Source organism: Amphiura filiformis, chromosome 16 (genome assembly GCF_039555335.1).
Source record: "Amphiura filiformis chromosome 16, Afil_fr2py, whole genome shotgun sequence".
NCBI classification, from domain to species: Eukaryota; Metazoa; Echinodermata; class Ophiuroidea; order Amphilepidida; family Amphiuridae; genus Amphiura; species Amphiura filiformis.
Genome location: NC_092643.1, coordinates 20,233,340 through 20,252,666, shown reverse-complemented (window position 1 = coordinate 20,252,666; position 19,327 = coordinate 20,233,340). Strand labels below are relative to the sequence as shown.

At 39.6% G+C, this 19,327-nt stretch overlaps 1 protein-coding gene across 1 annotated transcript; it reads left to right on the top strand.

Moving 5' to 3' along the window:
* Window positions 1-2,617: 2,617 nt before the first annotated feature.
* On the top strand, window positions 2,618-18,182 carry LOC140172482 (uncharacterized). The gene is made up of 2 exons (XM_072195629.1): window positions 2,618-15,533; window positions 16,850-18,182. Exons 1-2 carry the CDS (start codon window positions 2,618-2,620, stop codon window positions 17,044-17,046), a joined length of 13,113 nt encoding a protein of 4,370 aa, XP_072051730.1. The 3' UTR covers window positions 17,047-18,182.
* Window positions 18,183-19,327: the final 1,145 nt, after the last annotated feature.

The following is a 19,327-nucleotide window of genomic DNA, read 5'->3' as shown; positions in this document are numbered from 1 at the left end:
ATATGCAGTATAAACTAACTTTAAATGAAAAAAAAAACGTAACGAACTTTTGTCTATAGTCTGTCCACTTCGAAGTACAAAGTAAATAGACCTCGGAAACTGGAGGTATGAGAATAATTTTTTCTTTGGCGTGCCAACTGCTGCGCGATTTGTGCTTGCCGAGCGCACCACGCTCTTTACGCGTCGCGTCGCGTTCGCGTGTGACGCAAAGCATCGACCCCCGATGCCACAGATTTGGTTTGTACTTCTATGTGGACAGACTGTACTAATAACTTTATTACATTTTCCCCATTTCTTGTTCACTATTCTCCAGATCCCAGCCAGATGAAGCAGGTCTTCACCTGTTCAAACTGCAATTCATCATTTACAAAGAAAAATCTGTTAAAATTGCATCTATTTGGAAGGAACAACTGTCAGAAGAAGAATAAATACTCTCCACCAGGCAAAAGTAGGTACACATGCAAACGATGTGAGAAACTCTTCGACTACAAATCAGAACTTATCGTGCATCAGCATCTGATTGCTAATTGTGGCAAAAAGAGACGCAGAGTGATGTCTTCGACCATGGGTGATTCCTCATACAAAGATTCTCAGCAGGTAGTGGGGGAAGTTGCGTTGGTTAACTCAACACCAGGGCTAAGCACAGAAGATTCCCAGTCTAGAGATGATCACTGTCCGTCTCAGTCCGATACAGGTTCTGATCTATTTGACATCAACTTGACATTAGTGAAGAACAACAATCCACCACAGCCCTCTTCAAAGAATGCAAGTTTTGTTTTAAATACTTCACCATTTACAAAAGAATGCACAGAAGAGATTGGACCAGAAGATGGTCAGATCAATCAGGATTTGTTTGATGTTGCGCAGGTAGCCATGAATGCAACAGATGGCTCCAGAGTATCAGGAGATGATATTGACTTAATTGATGATGCAGAGTTGTCAAGGGCTGAATCCCACAATGTAACTTGCAATGCAGTGCCTGAAAAATCCACCACTGAACTATCAAGAGAGTTGGAAGAGAACTCTGCATCAGTGAAAGAAGCAGATGGAGAATGTGGAAGTCATATGGTCTCACTACTTGAAAGTACAATGAAGACATCAGCAGGTGATAACAGTGGTTTAGTAACGGAACATTCAACAGGAGATGAAGAAACAACAGAACTTCTTTCAAATGTAGGAGAAAGGAAGGAAAATATGACAGCAGAAAGAAAATTGTTCACATGTTCAACCTGCAATTCATCATTTACAAAGAAAAATCTGTTAGAATTGCATCTATTTGGAAGGAACAACTGTCAGAAGAAAAATGAGTACTCTGCACCAGGCAAAAGTAGGTACACATGCAAGCGATGTGAGAAACCCTTCGACTACAAATCAGAACTTATTGTGCATCAGCATCTGATGGCTAATTGTGGCAAAAAGAAACGCAGAGTGATGTCTTCCACCATGGGTGATTCCTCATACAAAGATTCTCAGCTGGTAGTGGGGAAAGTAGCGTCGGTTAATTCAAGACCAGGTCTAAGCACAGATGATTCGCGGTCTAGAGATGATCACTGTCCGTCTCGGTTCAATGCAGGTTCTGATCTATTTGACGTCAATTTGGCACCTACAAAGAGCGTCAATCCACCACAGCCTCCTGCAAAGAATTTAAGTTTTGAATCCCACAATGAAGCTTGCAATGCATTACCTGAAAAGTCCACAAGAGAATCGGAAAAGAACTCTACATCAGAGAAAGAAGCAGATGGAGAATGTGGAAGTCCTATGGTCTCACTACTTGAAAGTATAATGAAGACATCAGCAGGTGATGACAATGGTTTAGCAATGGAAGATGCAACAGGAGATGAAGAAACAACAGAACTTCTTTCAAATGTAGGAGAAGGAGAGGAAAATATGGTAGCAGAAAGAAAATTGTTCACATGTCCTACCAGCAATTTATCATTTAAGAAGAAAATTATGTTGACATTGCATCTAGAAAGGAAAGGAAAGGACTGGCAGAAGAAGAATAAGTACTCTCCACCAGGCAAAAGTAGGTACACATGCAAGCGATGTGAGAAACCCTTCAACTACAAATCAGAACTTATCATGCATCAACATCTGATTGCTAATTGTTGTGGCAAGAAGAGACAAAGAAAGACATCTCCAACTCTGGATTTAACCATGGCTAATTCCTCATGTGATGTATCTCAACGAGATGTTAGGGAAGTTCCATTGGTTAACTCAACACCGGGGCTAAGCTTAGAAGATTCACAGACTAGAGATGATGACTGTCGGCGAGTCCGATACAGGTTCTGATCTGCTTGACGTCAACTTGACGCCAGCGAAAGGAGACAATCCACTGCAGCCTCCTTCAAAGAATTTTAACCTGGTTACTACTTCATTATCTGCAAAAGAACACACAGAAGAGGAGCATTGTTGTAAATTATGTTATTTCAAGAGTGTAAAGTCCACAGATGTTGTAAAGCATATACGCAGCCAACATTGGGGAACTAGCTCATCCATATCCAAGCTCTTTACATTCCAATGTGGAGAAATAGAACAGAAGATAAACTTGAAACAAGATGCAAGAAGTCGGCTCTTCAAGTGTCCCTACTGCTCTAAAATATTAAGCAGGAAAATTAAAATGATATACCATGTAAGAGTTCATACTGGTGAGCTTCCATATCAGTGTAGTATGTGTGATTGCAAGAAAAACCGGCAGGATAGAATAGCTCAACATATATGGAAGATGCATGGTGCTGCAGCCATCAATCAGTGTATGTACAAAGAGCAAGATAAATTGGTTGTAATGCAGACTACTGAATCTGATATGAATGAAACTTCCACTCAGAACAATCGAACTACTCCAGAAAATGTAAACAGTGGTGATCCAAGTAAGTCAAACAATGGTGCTGTCATTGACAAAGGAGCCATGGGTGACAGATTGGAACTTGAAGCAGAAAATCAAGAGATGTATAGTTGTCAATTATGTGATTTCAAGAGTGCAAAGTCCACAGATGTTGTAAAGCATATACACAGCCAGCATCGGGGAACTAGCCCATCCATATCCAAGCTCTTTACATTCCAATGTGGTGAAATAGAGCAGAAGATGAACTTGAAACAAGATGCTAGAAGTCGGCTCTTCAAGTGTCCCTACTGCTCAAAAACATCAAGCAGGAAAGTTCACATGAAATGCCATGTTAGAGTTCATACTGGTGAGCTTCCATATCAGTGTAGTATGTGTGGTTGCAAGAAAAATCGGCATCATATAATGGTTCGGCATATATGGAAGATGCATGGTGCTGCAGCCATCAATCAATGTATGTACAAAGAGCACGATAAATCGGTTGTAATGCAGACTACTGAATCTGATATGAGTGGAACTTCCACTCGGGATGGCTTGAGTCTGCCTGAAGATACATATCAAGTATCAGTTGAAGGACCAGAAGTAGATGATGGTGATGCATTCAACAGTCAACCTACTCCAGACAAAATAAACAATGGTGATTCGAGTAAGTCAAACAATGATGCTGACATTGACAAAGGAGCTGTGGGTTACAGATTGGAAGTTGAAGCAGGAAATCTAGGGATGTATAGTTGTCAATTATGTGATTTCAAGAGTGAAAAGTCTACAGATGTTGTAACGCATATACGCAGCCAGCATTGGGGAACTAGCTCATCCGTATCCAAGCTCTTTACGTTCCAGTGTGGAGAAATAGAGCAGAAGATGAACTTGAAACGAGATGCTAGAAATCGGCTCTTCAAGTGTCCCTACTGCTCGAAAACATCAAGCAGGAAACTTGATATGAAATTCCATATTAGAGTTCACACTGGTGAACTCCCATTCAAGTGTAGATTGTGCAGCAGAGGTACAAGTCAACGGAACCAAATGGCAACTCACATCTGGAAGATGCACATAGATGATGCTATCAACAAGTGTTTCTACAAGGAGAATGATGTAGCAGCTCCAATACCAAACGCCAAGGAAATCAATTTGAATGAAATGGCAACACAAGATGCTACTCCTGATGGCGATATGAATGAAACTTTCACTCAGGATGGAACTCTACCTGAAGATACAAATCAAGTATCAACTGAGGGACCAGAAGTAGATGATGGTAATGCATTCAACAATCAACTTACTCCAGACAAAATAAACAATGGTGATCCAATTAAGTCAAAAAGAACTTGGTCCAACAGATTAGAAACCAAAACAGGAAATCAAGGGTTGTATAGTTGCCAATGGAAGGAAACCAATGAAGTAGACATTAACCCTGATACTGAGAATTCAGGCAAACACATGCCTAGTGAGGGTATTGTTGTAGTTATAGAAGGTAATAAAGCAGTCATGCATGTAGATGACAAGAACAAGGTCACAGAATCCAGTCCAAATGGTCCGTATATCTGCCAAGTGTGTGGCTTCAAAGATGAAGTACAAGCTGCTGTTGAGAGTCATATTTGTCAAGTCCATGGTGGCTTCAGTCATGTCGTATCAAAGCTTTTTACTATCAAGCGTGGAAAACAGGAACAGAAGTTAAACCTGAAAAGAGATTCAAAAGGATACTTCAAGTGTCCCTATTGTGCCAAGAAGTCAGCTGTTAAAGAAAATATGAAAGCCCATATAAGATTGCACACGGGTGAACTTCCATATCAGTGTAATGTTTGTGGCTGCAAGAAAAAGAGTCAATTGGCAATAGCCCAACATATATGGAAGATGCACAAAGCTGCAGCCATCAAACAATGTATGTACAAAAAACAAGATGAATTGGTTGTAATGCAGACTACTGAATCTGATATGAATGAAATATCCACTCGGGATGACTTGAGTCTGCCTGAAGATACAAATCAAGTATCAACTGAAGAACCTGGAGTAGATGATGGTGATCTATTCAACAGTCAACCTACTCCAGACAAAATGAACAATGGTGATCCAAGTAAGTCGAACAATGACGCTGACATTTACAAAGGAGCCATGGGTGACAGATTGGAAGTTGATGCAGGAAATCGAGGGATGCATTGTTGTCAATTGTGTGATTTTAAGAGTGCAAAGTCCACAGATGTTGTAAAGCATATACGCAGCCAGCATTGGGGAACAAGCCCATCCATATCCAAGCTCTTTACATTCCAGTGTGGAGAAATAGAGCAGAAGATGAACTTGAAACGAGATGCTAGAAGTCGGCTCTTCAAGTGTCCTTACTGCGCTCAAACATCAAGTAGGAAAATTAAAATGAAATGCCATGTTAGAATTCATACTGGTGAACTTCCGTATCAGTGTAGTATGTGCGGTTGCAAGAAAAACCGGCAGGATGTAATAGCTCGGCATATATGGAAGATGCATGGTGCTGCAGCTATCAACCAATGTATGTACAAAGAGCAAGATAAATTGGTTGCAATGCAGACTACTGAATCTGATATGAATGAAACATCCACTCAGGATGGCTTGAGTCTGCCTGAAGATACAACTGAAGGAGCCGGAGTAGATGATGGTAATGCATTCAACAATCAACCTACTCCAGACAAAATAAACAATGGTGATCCGAGTAAGTCGAACAATGACGCTGACATTGATAAAGAAGCCAGGAGTGACAGATTGGAAGTTGAAGCAGAAATTCGAGGGTTGCACAGATGTAAAATGTGTGATTTCAAGAGTGTAAAGTCCACAAATGTTGTAAGGCATATACAAAGTGAACATTGGGGAACTAGCTCATCCGTATCCAAGCTCTTTACATTCCAGTGTGGAGAAATAGAACAGAAGATGAACTTGAAACGAGATGCTAGAAATCGACTCTTCAAGTGTCCCTACTGCTCGAAAACATCAAGCAGGAAACTTGATATGAAATTTCACATTAGAGTTCATACTGGTGAGCTTCCATATCAGTGTAGTAAGTGTGATTGCAAGAAAAAACGGCATCATATAATGGCTCAGCATATATGGAAGATGCATGGGGCCGCAGCCATCAACCAATGTATGTACAAAGAGCAAGATAAATCGATTGTAATGCAGACTACTGAATCTGATATGAATGACACTTCCACTCAGGATGACTTGAGTCTGCCTGAAGATATAAATCAAATATCAACTGAAGGACCAGAAGTAGATGATGGTGATGCATTCAACAGTCAATCTACTCCAGAAAAAATGAACAATGGTGATCCGAGTAAGTCAAACAATGACGCTGATATTGACAAAGGAGCCATGGGTGACAGGTTGAAAGTTGTAGCAGGAAATCAAGGGACACACAGATGTAAAATGTGTGATTTCAAGAGTGCAAAGTCCACAGATGTTGTGAACCACATATGCAGTCAGCATTGGGGAACTAGGTCATCCATATCCAATCTCTTTACATTCCAGTGTGGAAAAATAGAGCAGAAGATAAACTTGAAACGAGATGCTAGAAGTCGGCTCTTCAAATGTCCCTACTGCTCGAAAACATTCAAAGTTAAACCTGATCTGAAAGCCCACATTAGAATTCACACTGGTGAACTCCCATACAAGTGTAGATTGTGCAGCAGAGCTACAAGTCAGGGAAATCAAATAACAACTCACATCTGGAAGATGCACTTAGAGGATGCTATCAACAAGTGTTTCTACAAGGAGGGTGATGTAGCAACTCCAATACCAAAACCCAAGGAGATCAATTTGAATTCAATGGCAACACAAGATGCTACTCCTGATGATGATAGCATGTTTCCATCAGATAAGTTTGAACCAAGTGATGACGAACTTGCTAAACATGATAGGGGCCAAGAGAAATATGGAAGCAGTGAATCAACATTGAATAAGACAGTACAGCATCAATGTGGAGTGTGCCATTTCCAGGGCCTGACATCCCCTTTACTGGAAGATCACATCAAGAAAGTCCACTGGGGCTCAAGTTCAGCTGTATCCAAATGTTTTACCTTGGAACGTGGACCTGTTGAAATGAAATTAAAACTGGAACAAAACAACAGAACTGGTCTTTTCAAGTGTCCATTCTGCAGCAAAAAGGCTAGTAATAAGGAACATATAAGAGTCCATAGTCGAATTCACAGTGGAGAACTTCCATTTAAATGTATACTATGTGGCGATGACAAAAAGAGGCACAATGAAATAGCTTCCCATATTTGGAAGAAGCATGGAGATTATGTGCTGGACATGATCATGAAGAGAAAAAGTATCAAATCTGCTCCAAGTTCTACTCAGATGAAAGTAGAGGAGAGAAGGCGTAATTGTGACACAGCAGATGTTTATAATGAAGATATGGATGATAATGATGATAAGCAAGCATCAACTACTAAGCTATCAGATGAAGCAGTGATGGACAGACAGAGCAACAATATTGTTGTTTCTCGTATGGTAACCCAGGAGGTTTTCAATGGTAGAACAAGGGCTCTTCCCAAGACCATTGCCAATGTTGATGATGACCAAATACATGTACCAGCAAGTAAAAACCTATCAGATGGTGAATTGAAAGGACCTGCTTGTAACAGATTGGAAAGTGACGAGGGAAATCAAGTATCAGATAAAGGGATGCATAGCTGTCAGTTATGTGATTTCAAGAGTGCGAAGTCCACAGATGTTGTAAAGCATATAGATAGCCAGCATTGGGGAACTATCTCATCCATATCCAAGCTCTTTACATTCCAATGTGGAGAAATAGAGCAGAAGATGAACTTGAAACAAGATGCTAGAAGTCGGCTCTTCAAGTGTCCCTACTGCTCGAAAACATCAAGCAGGAAAAGAAACATGAAATTGCATATTAGAGCCCATACTGGCGAGCTTCCATATCAGTGTAGTATGTGTGATTGCAAGAAAAACCGGCAGGATGTAATAGCTCAACATATATGGAAAATGCATGGTGCTGCTGCCATCGACCAATGTATGTACAAAGAGCAAGATAAATCAGTTCTAAGGCAGACTACTGAATCTGATATGAATGAAACTTCCACTCAGGATGGCTTGAGTCTACCTGAAGATACAAAACAAGTATCAACAGAAGGACCAGAAATAGATGATGATGATGGATTCAACAATCAACTTACTCCAGACAATATAAACAATGGTGATCCGAGTAAGTCAAACAATGACACTAACATTGACAAAGCAGCCATGGGTGACAGCTTGGAAGTTGAAGCAGGAAATCAAGGGATGTATAGTTGTCAATTATGTGATTTCAAGAGTGTAAAGTCCACAGATGTTGTAAAGCATATACGCAGCCAGCATTGGGGAACAAGCTCATCCGTATCCAAGCTCTTTACATTCCAATGTGGAGAAATAGAGCAGAAGATGAACTTGAAACGAGATGCTAGAAGTCGGCTCTTCAAATGTCCCTACTGCTTGAAAACATCAAAAAATAAACAGAATCTAACAATCCACATTAGAATTCACACTGGTGAACTCCCATATAAGTGTAGATTGTGCAGCAGAGGTACAAATCAACGGAGCCAAATGGCAACTCACATCTGGAAGATGCACTTAGAGGATGCTATCAACAAGTGTTTCTACAAGGAGAATAATGTAGCAGCTTCAATACCAATCATCAAGGAGACCAATTTGAATGAAATGACAACTCCTGATGATGATGCTACTCCTGATGATGATAGCATGTTTCCATCAGCTGTGTTTGAACCAAATGGGAGCAGTACTTCAACTGTAAGCTCTACAGGATTTAAGGATATGTATTTGCCATACAAGAATACGCCAATGGATCTTTATCACCATGAAGATGCAGATGCAGACTTAAGGTGCCTAGATAAATGCTTGAGTTCCACATTGAATGGTACAGATGAATTTGAAGGAATATTTAATAAAATGGGAGACTATCTTCAACATCTTCATCCAAGTTTGACAGAGGAAAGTTGTGATGTCTTGTCTGCTGCCAGTGATAATGATGAGAGAAAGGAGGACATGCAGATGAAAGCCAAAATGACAAAAACGCAGGAGTGTGAGAAGGAATTGCAAGACCAGCAAGTAGTTAGCTTGAATCCCTCCAAGCAGAAATCGCATCTATTAGAACATCCTAGACCACTTGATGATATACCTGGAGTTGACATCTTGTACTCACCTAGTGTATCTGAAACAATTATGTTGGCAGGTTTATTGAACACTTCACAGTTTCGTTGCGTCTACTGCGGTGAACAATTTGGTTCAGCAGAGGACGTTGCATTGCATTCTCGTAAACACACGCTAGGGGAACCGTGCCGATGTATGCATTGTGGATATCAGACAGCTGACAAAGCCCCAATGGAGGACCATGTCAAGCTACAACATCATAAGGCAGGGCCTGTGATGAGTACTATTGCTTGCATCAAAGGAATGGATACCAGAGAAGCAGATAAAGCAGATGTTCCAAAACAGCCAGAGAATGGGACTTCATTAAGAGATGAAGGAAGAGAAGGTTTCACAAGAAAAGCAGATGAAGATTTGCCACTTTTGGTTCAAACAGGGTGTTTGACAAAAAGGCCCCAAAATGAGAAAGGCAAGGGAAGAGAAAATGAAGATTTGATGCATGAAGCCCAAATTTGTGGTTTGCCAAAAGAAGTGGGGAGTGGGACTTTGCTAACAACAAAGTTAGGGTCTGAAAGAAATGCTTTGCTAACAGGTGCAAACACTAAGAATTTGCCAGATATGAAGACAAAAAACTGTAAAAATCGAAGAAGGGATGAGTATGATTTCACAGATACTGATGGTGGTGATGAAGACTCTGACCACAAAGAAGTAGTAGTAAAAGTCAACGTATCAAATGCAGATAAGAAGAAGGAATCAAAAAGCATAAAGCCACAAGCAAGCTGGGTTCAATGTGATTTGTGCTCAAAATGGAGGAAGCTTCCAGCTGATTGCAATGTTAGTGAAGTTACCAAAGATAATGAGTGGTTTTGCAAAATGAATCCAAACAGATCTCACAATGATTGTGAAATTCCAGAAGAGCCATATGACGAAAATGAAATGGCGATTTATTCCGATGGTGGAGAAAAAGCTGGTGATTGTGTCAGTAGGGTAAAGTGTGGAAGACAGCATAAGTTTCACCAAAGACATGTGAAAAATGGCAATACTAAACAAACAACATCAAATAGGTTATGTAGGAACCAATCTGGAAAAAGATTATATGTAGAAGAAAAAGGCAATGATCCAGATTTTGTTTCGTCTACAAAAAGGAGAAAGTTACGAGCTCAAGGGTTAACCACTGGCGGATTATGCAATAGAGAGTGTATTAAGGTGTCAAAGAAAATGACTCGTACTGAAGAGAATGCTACTGGTAGAGACTTTGTTGAAGTGAAAATTGGAAAAATGCAGAGTGATACTATAGTAAGTAAGAAAAGGACTCATACTGAGGAGAATGCTACTGGTGGAGACTTTGTTGAAATGGGAAAAACACAGAGTGAGACTATAGTAAGTGAGAAAAGGACTTGCTCTGAAGAGAGTGCTACCGGTGGAGAAATGGGGAAAACACAGAGTGGTGTTATTGGTGGAGACAGACATCCAGTGAAAAAGAGAGGCAAAGACTCTGGTGATGGCACTAATGGTAACGATATCATTAAGCTTAACCATGACTACATTATTGAAGAGAGTCAAGCAGAAATGGAACTCACACAGAAGTTGAAGGCTGCTGGATCAACGCAATGTCCATACTGTCATCAAAAATATGGTTCTATTTCCAATTTAATAATTCACACCAGAATACACACAGGTGCTAATCCATTTGTGTGTCTACATTGCAAGCACCGCTGTACACACAGACAAAATATGCTATTCCATATCATCAATCAGCACTGGGAGAGATCGAATGAAGCATTTGCTAAGATGATAGCATGGTGTGGCAAGAAGACAGGGACAAAATCAAAGATGTATAAAGAAATGAGACACAAGCATGTATGTACACAGCCAGAAATTCGGCCTTTCTGTTGTGTTGTGTGTGCATCTCACGTCACAACTAAAACGGCTGCAAAAAGTCACATCTTTGCAAAGCATGGCAACATTTTTCAGAGACACATAGCAAAACTGCAAAGAGTGAAAACTACATGTAGTAACCGATGTAAGGAAATGTTTGATACGTCAGATGGCAAGGTTGATGAGAGGAAAAGTGAAGCTGTGCTTCTTCAAGATGGATTATCAAAAGATAAATGCAAGGAGGGAACATTACAAAAGGTGGGAGAGAAAGGTAACGATGGTTTGGTCAGTGATCCTGAAGCAACAAACCATTCAACTTCAGATGAATCTTCAGATGCAAAGGAGGCTACAGAAGAAAATATTGGTAAGAAAGATGTTGAATCTGCAAATGCTAAGGAGGTAATGGTAGAAAAAGTTCAAGAGAAAAGCGATGAAACTTCAGATGCTAAGGAAGTAACTGTAGAAAAGGTTGATAAGAATGATGATGAAACTTCAGATGCTGAGGACATAACAGCAGAAGAGATTGGCAAGAAAGGTGATAAAACCTTAGTAGCCAAGGAGAAAATGGTAGAAAAGATTGCCGTAACTTCAAATGCTAAGGATGTAATGGTAGACAAAGATGAGAATGTTGATGAAACTTTAAATGCTGAGGATGTAATGGCAGAAAATATTAATGAGAAAGGTAATAAAATTTCAGATGCTAAGGAGGTAATGGTAGAAAAGATTGTTGAGAAAGGTGATGAAACATTAAATGCTGAGGATGTAACGGCAGAAAACATTTACGGGAAAGGTGATGAAACTTCAGATGCTAAGGATGTAAAGGCAGAAAATATTGACAAGAAAGGTGATGGAACTTCAGATGCTAAGGAGGTAACAGTAGAAAAGATTGATGAGAATGAAGATGATGATGCGAATGAGGGAATATCAGAAAATGTTAGAAAATCCTTTCGAGCAATGTTAGACAAGTTGATCAAGAAAAGTGCGGATGATGATGATGATGATGCATCAGAAAATCTTGATACAGGTGACAATGAAGCCAACGCAACAAACACAGCTACAGATGTCGCCAAGCCTGAGATGTCATTTGATAATGTCAGTGATTTTGATGCAGTAGTAGCGAGCCCTTTGATAAACCAAAAGGCAAAAGAGACAACATTACAAAAGCTACACGATACAAAGGGTAATGAAGACATTGCCTCTGAACTAGTTGGAGATGTCATCAGAAATTCAGAAATGTTCGGTGAAAATGAAACCTCCATCCATAGTTTGGATCTCGATGTCTTGACAAGCTATGATGATGACAAAAGTAAAGATGATGATGTAGCCTTGCACAGAGATTCTAAAGACATTGGCAATTGTGATGATTCCTTCAGGAATGGAATGCAAGTAATTACTGACAGTGAGAAGAACTCAGATGCAGGTATACAAGTAACAAATGTAGAGCCAAGAAGTCCCAGAGAATGTGATTCTTCTATTGATTCTTCCATAGCTGGTTTAAGAGATGGTATGCACCAAGGAGAAGAGAATAAGGATGATATAAAGGACAAAGCTGGTGGTGTAAAAGAAATCAATGTGCAACAAAGTGAAAAGGCATCAATAACAGATAATGATGAAGTAGGAAAACCTATGAATAGTCTGTTGGATAAGAAAACAGACATGAATGACTCTGGAGATATGAACGACTCTGGAGATATGAACAACTCAAGAGATATGAGTGACTCTGGAGATATGAGCGACTCTGGAGATATGGGCGACTCTGGAGATATGAACGACTCTGGAGATATGAACAAATCTAGAGATATGAGCGACTCTGGAGATATGAACTACTCTGGAAATATGAACAACTCTGGAGAAATGAACGACTCTAGAGATATGAACAACTCTAGAGATATGAGCGACTCTGGAGATATGAGCGACTCTGGAGATATGAACGACTCTAGCGATATACGCGACTATAAAAATATGAGAGATTCATATGAGTTGAAGTATGACGATTCCTTCAAGAATGGAATGCAAGTAAATACTGACAGTGAAAAGAACTCTGATGCAGGTATGCAAGTAACAAATATAGATATTACTTGTGATCATATCAAGGTAGAGCCAAGAAGTCCCAGAGAATGTGATCCTTCTATTGATTCTTCCACAGCTGGTTTAAGAGATAGTATTCACCAAAGAGAAGAGAATAAGGATGCTATAAAGGATATAAAAGAATTTGATTTGCAGCAAATTGAAATGACATCAATGACAGTAGTAGAACATATTAATGGTCTGGTGGGTGACAGAACAGACATGAAGGACTCTGGAGATAAGGACGACTCTGGAAATATGAGCGACTCGGGAGATATGAGTGACTCTGGAGATATAAGCGACTATGGAGATATGAGTGACTCTGAAGATATGAGCAAATCTGGAGATATGAGCGACTCTGGAAATATGAGAGATTCATATGAGATGAGGTATAATGATTCCTTCAAGAATGGAATGCAAGTAATTACTGTCAGTGAGAAGAACTCGGATGCAAGTATGCAAGTAGCTGACGTAGAGAGTTCTTGTAATCATATCAAGGTAGAGCCAAGGTGTCCCAGGGAATGTAATGCTTACATTGATTCCTCCATTGCTGATTTAAAAGATGGTATCCAACAAAGCCACAAAGCAGGTACATTAAATACTGATACCATTATTAGAGAAAGTGAAGCATGTAGCAATGACTGTACTAATGTGGAAGAGTCTGAAGACCGGCATACACCAGAAAGTACTGACAGAACAGGGCGGATTTCACATGAATCTAGTAGTGCAGTTGAAGAACCAAGTGGAACTTCAGGACTACCCAATATGTCGAACCAGGTCCCAGTTCCAAAATCAAACTTAAATCCAAGTCCAGAAGAGCCAGCACTAGGCTCTGCCGATGGGTTTACTAGCGAAGGGCTGCATGTCAACAAGGTGCAAAATTCATCGCCTGTGAGTGAGTTGACTAGACCAAGTGTGCCATCATTTAACAAGGCTAGTTTCACCGATACATACCACCATAGAAGGGCAGAAGTGAGAGAAAGCTTTGATCAAGCTGAAAATGCATCGCGTCAGTTGCGAAATAACTCGATGGCAATGCCAGTTGTCAAGAACAGGATATGTAATGTTAATCCCAATAACAGGAGCCATTACCAGAGCAGCTGGTCCAGCAGCTGGAATCCTCAACCATCGTCCACATCAAAAAGATCAGTTGACTTTGTCTATGCCCCAAGTGCTGGTGAGAAACTAATATGGGAAGAACAGGTTGTTCAATGTCCAGTGTGTAGCGTAGAGAAAGATTCCACTAAAGAAGTGATGAGCCACATGCGAGAACATCACAGTGGTGAGACCCCATTCAGATGTTGCCATTGTATGTACTCTTCAATGAACGTACATGTCATGGCAGATCACATCAATCGACTTCATCCAGCCAGTTTGTTTGACCTCTGCCATTTCTTTCATATATGTCAATGGCAAACTGTTGGAAGCAATGGGGCTACACCGTGCAATCCAAGAGCATCTGGGAAGAGAGCATGTCGTCCACTGAATTCAGATGCAGAGTTTTACCATTGCTCGTCGTGTGGATTTAAGTCATTCCAGCTTCCCATGATGGTTGACCACATCCAAAGATCTCACATGAAGTGCTCATACTTGGAGATAGACCCATCAACTCAACAAGTTGTCTGCCCTGTATGTCTTCATCATTGGGATCATATACAGATTGCATTGAGCCACACTTGCTCTGCAGCTGGTAGAAACATCTCATTCCCATATGGAGAAAGTGTAGAGGAATCTCAGGAATCAAGAGCAGGTCATAGTAGAAACAGTGGTGATGGTGGATTTAACACAGTTTGGAACCCAGAACAAAGCACAGTCACTGCTCCATATCAATCCAGTCTTTCTGGAAATTCCAGTCTTTCCAGTCATGCATTGTCTGGACAAGAAGCAGTCCATGGTATACAGTATTCCAGGCAGCACCCTTCAACCGTAGACCTAAGAATACTGCCTACCTCTCCAGAGTACAATGCAAACCCTTCCCCATGTGAGAACCGAGCAAGGGTCTCCACAGGATACCTTGTGGTTAACAATCGCAATGTATACCCCGGTGAGATCCAAGAGAGTAGTCGACATAACAATGAGGCCCAACGTAGTACTATTATAGGATATTCTTGTGTGGCTGATCTAAATAGAAACCCCACAAAGTTGCAAGAGAGTAGGTCTTCGCAATACCACATGGTGAATTACCCTACTCGATATGCTAATGAGGGCCAAAGAAACATGTCCACAGGATATCATTCAGTGGCTGATCCCACCAGATACCCGAGAGCGATCCGAGAAAGCAGGTCTTCACAATACTCCATGCTGGATGCACATTGTCAACACTCCAATAAGGGCCAAAGAAGTACGTCCACAGGATATCCTTCAATAGCTGATCCCGACAGATATCTCCGAGAGGTACGGGAAAGCAGGTCTCCACAGTACTCCATGCTGGATGTCCGTAGACAACATGCCAATGAGGGCCAAAGACGTAGTTCTAGAGGGTATCAGACTATGACTGATGTCAGTCCATATCCAAGTGGTAGCGGTCATCAGGGATTGCATCCATTTCAACATATGCCACCACAATGGACATATAGAAGAGAGGAACAATTTGGACATAGGCCAGATATCATATCAGCTAGGGCCAGTAAGTGTTAACTTAATTTTATCTGAATTAAAGACTGATGTAGAAGTATGGTGAATAATTAAATCATGTCAACCAGAAAAACCCCACTTTTTGGTTATATTAGAGATGTTATTAACAACGTTGGCGCCAAAACCTTTGGCCTTCAGCTGGGTAGTTGACCTTGTGTCATCAGAGGTCAATTGCTGAGGAAGTTGCTTGCTGGCCTGATCCCAACCATGTGACAGATTAACATTAACACAGGCAATGGTCATAGTTCATTGACGATGTTGTCATTTTGGACTGTGAACCTGTTGGTTTGAACAGGGAGGTAAAGAAGCAGTGCGGGTATGAGATGAACAACCATCTCTCAACAGGGGTGGGGGCATTAGAGTTAATCTGTCACATGGTTGAGATCATGTCATCAAGCAACTTCCTCAGGGATTGACCTCTGACGACCGTATGTCATCCTGGATGACCCAGCCAGCTGAAGACCATGGTCCATTTGCACAAAACAAGTTCGACCTGATCTAACTTTAGACCTGGTCTTACCATGGAGATTAGTCAACTCTTCAACTCTTTGGTATATACATACCTTATTCTATGTTAGTTTTGATCCTGTTAAGGACAAATACGTGAAGCTTATAATTTCATGGCTGCCGGTTAACTTTCGGTATTTGCTAGGAGTAAATGAGGAAAAGAAAAGAGTAAAGGTATCCCTCCCTAAGTCTTACCTCCATAGTTTGACCAGGTCTAAAGTTAGACCTGGTCTAACTTATTTTGTGCATACGGACCCAAAGCTTTTAGCTGCAATGTCGGTGATAACATCTAACCAAAAAGTGAGTTTTTCTGGTTGACTTGATTTAATTATTCACAATTTGAAAATTTCCCAGATGATTGAGCGTATACATAGTGATGTAGAAGAAAGTACCAAAGTAATCATGGAGTTCTATAAATAAAATGGTCTAACTTTATTATTTTTAAAGTCACAAACATACATACAAGCATTTTACCTTCACTGATCCCCTCTACTGTGGCTTCCTTTGTTGTAGCGTAATATGGGTGTGATCCTCGCTCACACAACAGCATGGTTTAATGGCTCCGGCAAACCAGAGGTCGCTGGTTCGAATCACACTTCAGCCAAATTATTTTGCTCCCCTTTTTCATTTAAAATAACTGACTGTTAACCAGAGATGCTACTTTTCTGTTTTTTTTAAACAGATTTCGATGTTGTTGTTTGTTTGACAAAACCAAAAAATTCCTGTTTTTTTAAACTATATGTTTTGTAAACAAATTTTTTTTTTTCATAATTCCATAATGTTCTTGTTATTTTGATGCAGAACAAAACAGGAGGCTTCCTATTGTGACCCATCCTGGACAACACTTGAACCAAAGAGAGGCTGGTGGTCATGTTGAGAGTACGAGTGATGGATGCGAGATGGTTGGCGAGCAACAAGAAGTATTACCAGTTATCCTGAATGTGACATCATTGAGTAATTCTTGTAGAAAAGGTGGTGGTGGGTCTAGAGAAAAGTAATGTGTCATCAGTATACCGGTGTACATTGTACTGTAACCATAATGCTCTTTCTGCTTTTTAGCCCTCAAACCTCCACAAACCTTTTGTGGCAAAGAGCCCAATTTTACCTCACTGTAGAAAAAAATTGTTGATATTTACCAAACATTTGAGGAGAACTGATAATTTGCGTTTGATGGGCCTGTATTTCTTGAAAATTAGTGTTGTGATAGGTCTGTTTTCAAATTATCAGTGAAAACCGGTTGAAAAAATGGTGTTTATAAGAGCAATCATGTTTTGCTGAATCCACTTGCATCATTATTAATTCATTTACAGTTATTCCAAGTGGTTGAGGATGTTTTGACTGTTGCATTGATTATATCCCTGTAAGACGTATCACTTTATCATTCAGTTGACATTGGTTAATAGCCAAATAATATAATTTTGTATCATTCAGTTTTCATAAATTACTGTACATCGTGCGTTGGCAATGGCACGCCTTATTATATGGTTTGGCAATTGTCGCATGACAGAAAACTGTAAAAGCAAGCATGAAAGAATTTGAAGTATAACTTGATTATTTTAGGATTGTGGTGTTATTTATTTATTCATTTGTTTATATTAAATTTGTGTCTACTGAATGATAAATTTGTTACCCCATCTTATCATACAATATGAAAAATATAACTGTTTTTAGGTTGTATCGCACTCAGCCTGCGGCCTCATGTGATACAACCTAAAAATAATGGTATTTTTTTTATTACATGAACAAACGGGGGGATAAATAATAATATCATAATAGATACAGTCCAACCTCTTTTATCCGGATAAGTGAAAAATCCGGATATATTATTTGTAATTCTGCATTGAATGTCCTAAGTCTAAAATTGGGACAACAATTCACACTGAAAGATGAGCTATATGAGTGCTGTATGCAACATAGATATGTCTTGCTAAATGCTTTCAGAGCATGAAAATAAGGTGTTCAAGCATTATTAAGATGCTTTCCTATGAAAATCAGACTGCCCGATAACAGAGAGATCTGTATAAAAGAGGTCTGGATAAGAGAGGTTGGACTGTACACTTCCCTGCATGTACTCTGTATACCGTAAAAACTTGATAGTTAGCATATGTGCTTACTATCGAGCGCTTTTGAAAACATGAAAACATGAAATTGTACCAAAGTCTGGCGCTTTACCAACTGAGCTATGGGGTTGAGATACATGTGTATCGAGGATTTACTTTTGTGTATGGGGCTCTTCATGTTTCCATGTTTTAAAAGCGCTACATAGTAAGCACGTATGCTAACTATCGAGATTTATGGTATTTGAATTGCTTTCTGTTGAGAAGTGCAAGAATCATGTATGTATTGAGTGTTTGCCAAAAAAATGCTACTATTCATTTATAACAAAAGAAAATGTGTGCTTTGGACAATTAGGCCAGAAATGTAACATAAGACTACCATGGCCTAATTAGCACTCTGGGTGAATACAGTAAGTTAAATTTTGGCATCTTGTTTATAGCCATGTTAATACCAAAGATAAAACATGTAAAATGAGTGAGACAATCCAGGACACAATAAAATGTATGTAACCTTATGTTTATTTCTCTTCTGCAATATACCTAACATATCTCATCCTAAGAATTAGGACCTTTAAAAAGTACCGTCTTGTGACACAATGTGTGCTATTGTATATAACTACAAATATTGTTTATGAAGTAAAATTGCAGAAGAGCACAGAGCCTGCGCTAGTCAGGGTAGGAATGTTATAAATATCAGAGGTCAAAGAAGGTGAAATTAAACTTGGTTGATGAAAAAGCATCATTTACTTTAGAAGGAAACATCTATATAGATATGTATTTTTTTTATTGTTTGTAGTACTTTATATTAAGGCATAGAATGTGTAGTATTGAGCCGTATAGTGCAAATGTACTTTACTGATTTAGATAGATATATATATTTTAAAAATTCACTTTAACATTACAAATTCCAGACCTATTAAACTGCAGGGTGTATCTCAGAAAAAGTTACAATTTGAAATGAGTTTTAAAGGCTTAATGTACGATTTCCTTCAAATTTAAAATTTGTCATTATATACTCAAAATGCTGAAATAATACTAGTAATAATGATCGAGAATGGTTTCTGTCCATTTTGAGCTGAAATAACGAGGTAACGTGAAAGAAACACTGCTTGTTATTTTGGCCGTTTAACACGCAGTTCTATGGGCGGACATAAAGTCATAATTTCTGTCGAACTTTGCTCTGTTTACCTACAAACACAACAAATTTGGCTGATTCCTTTTA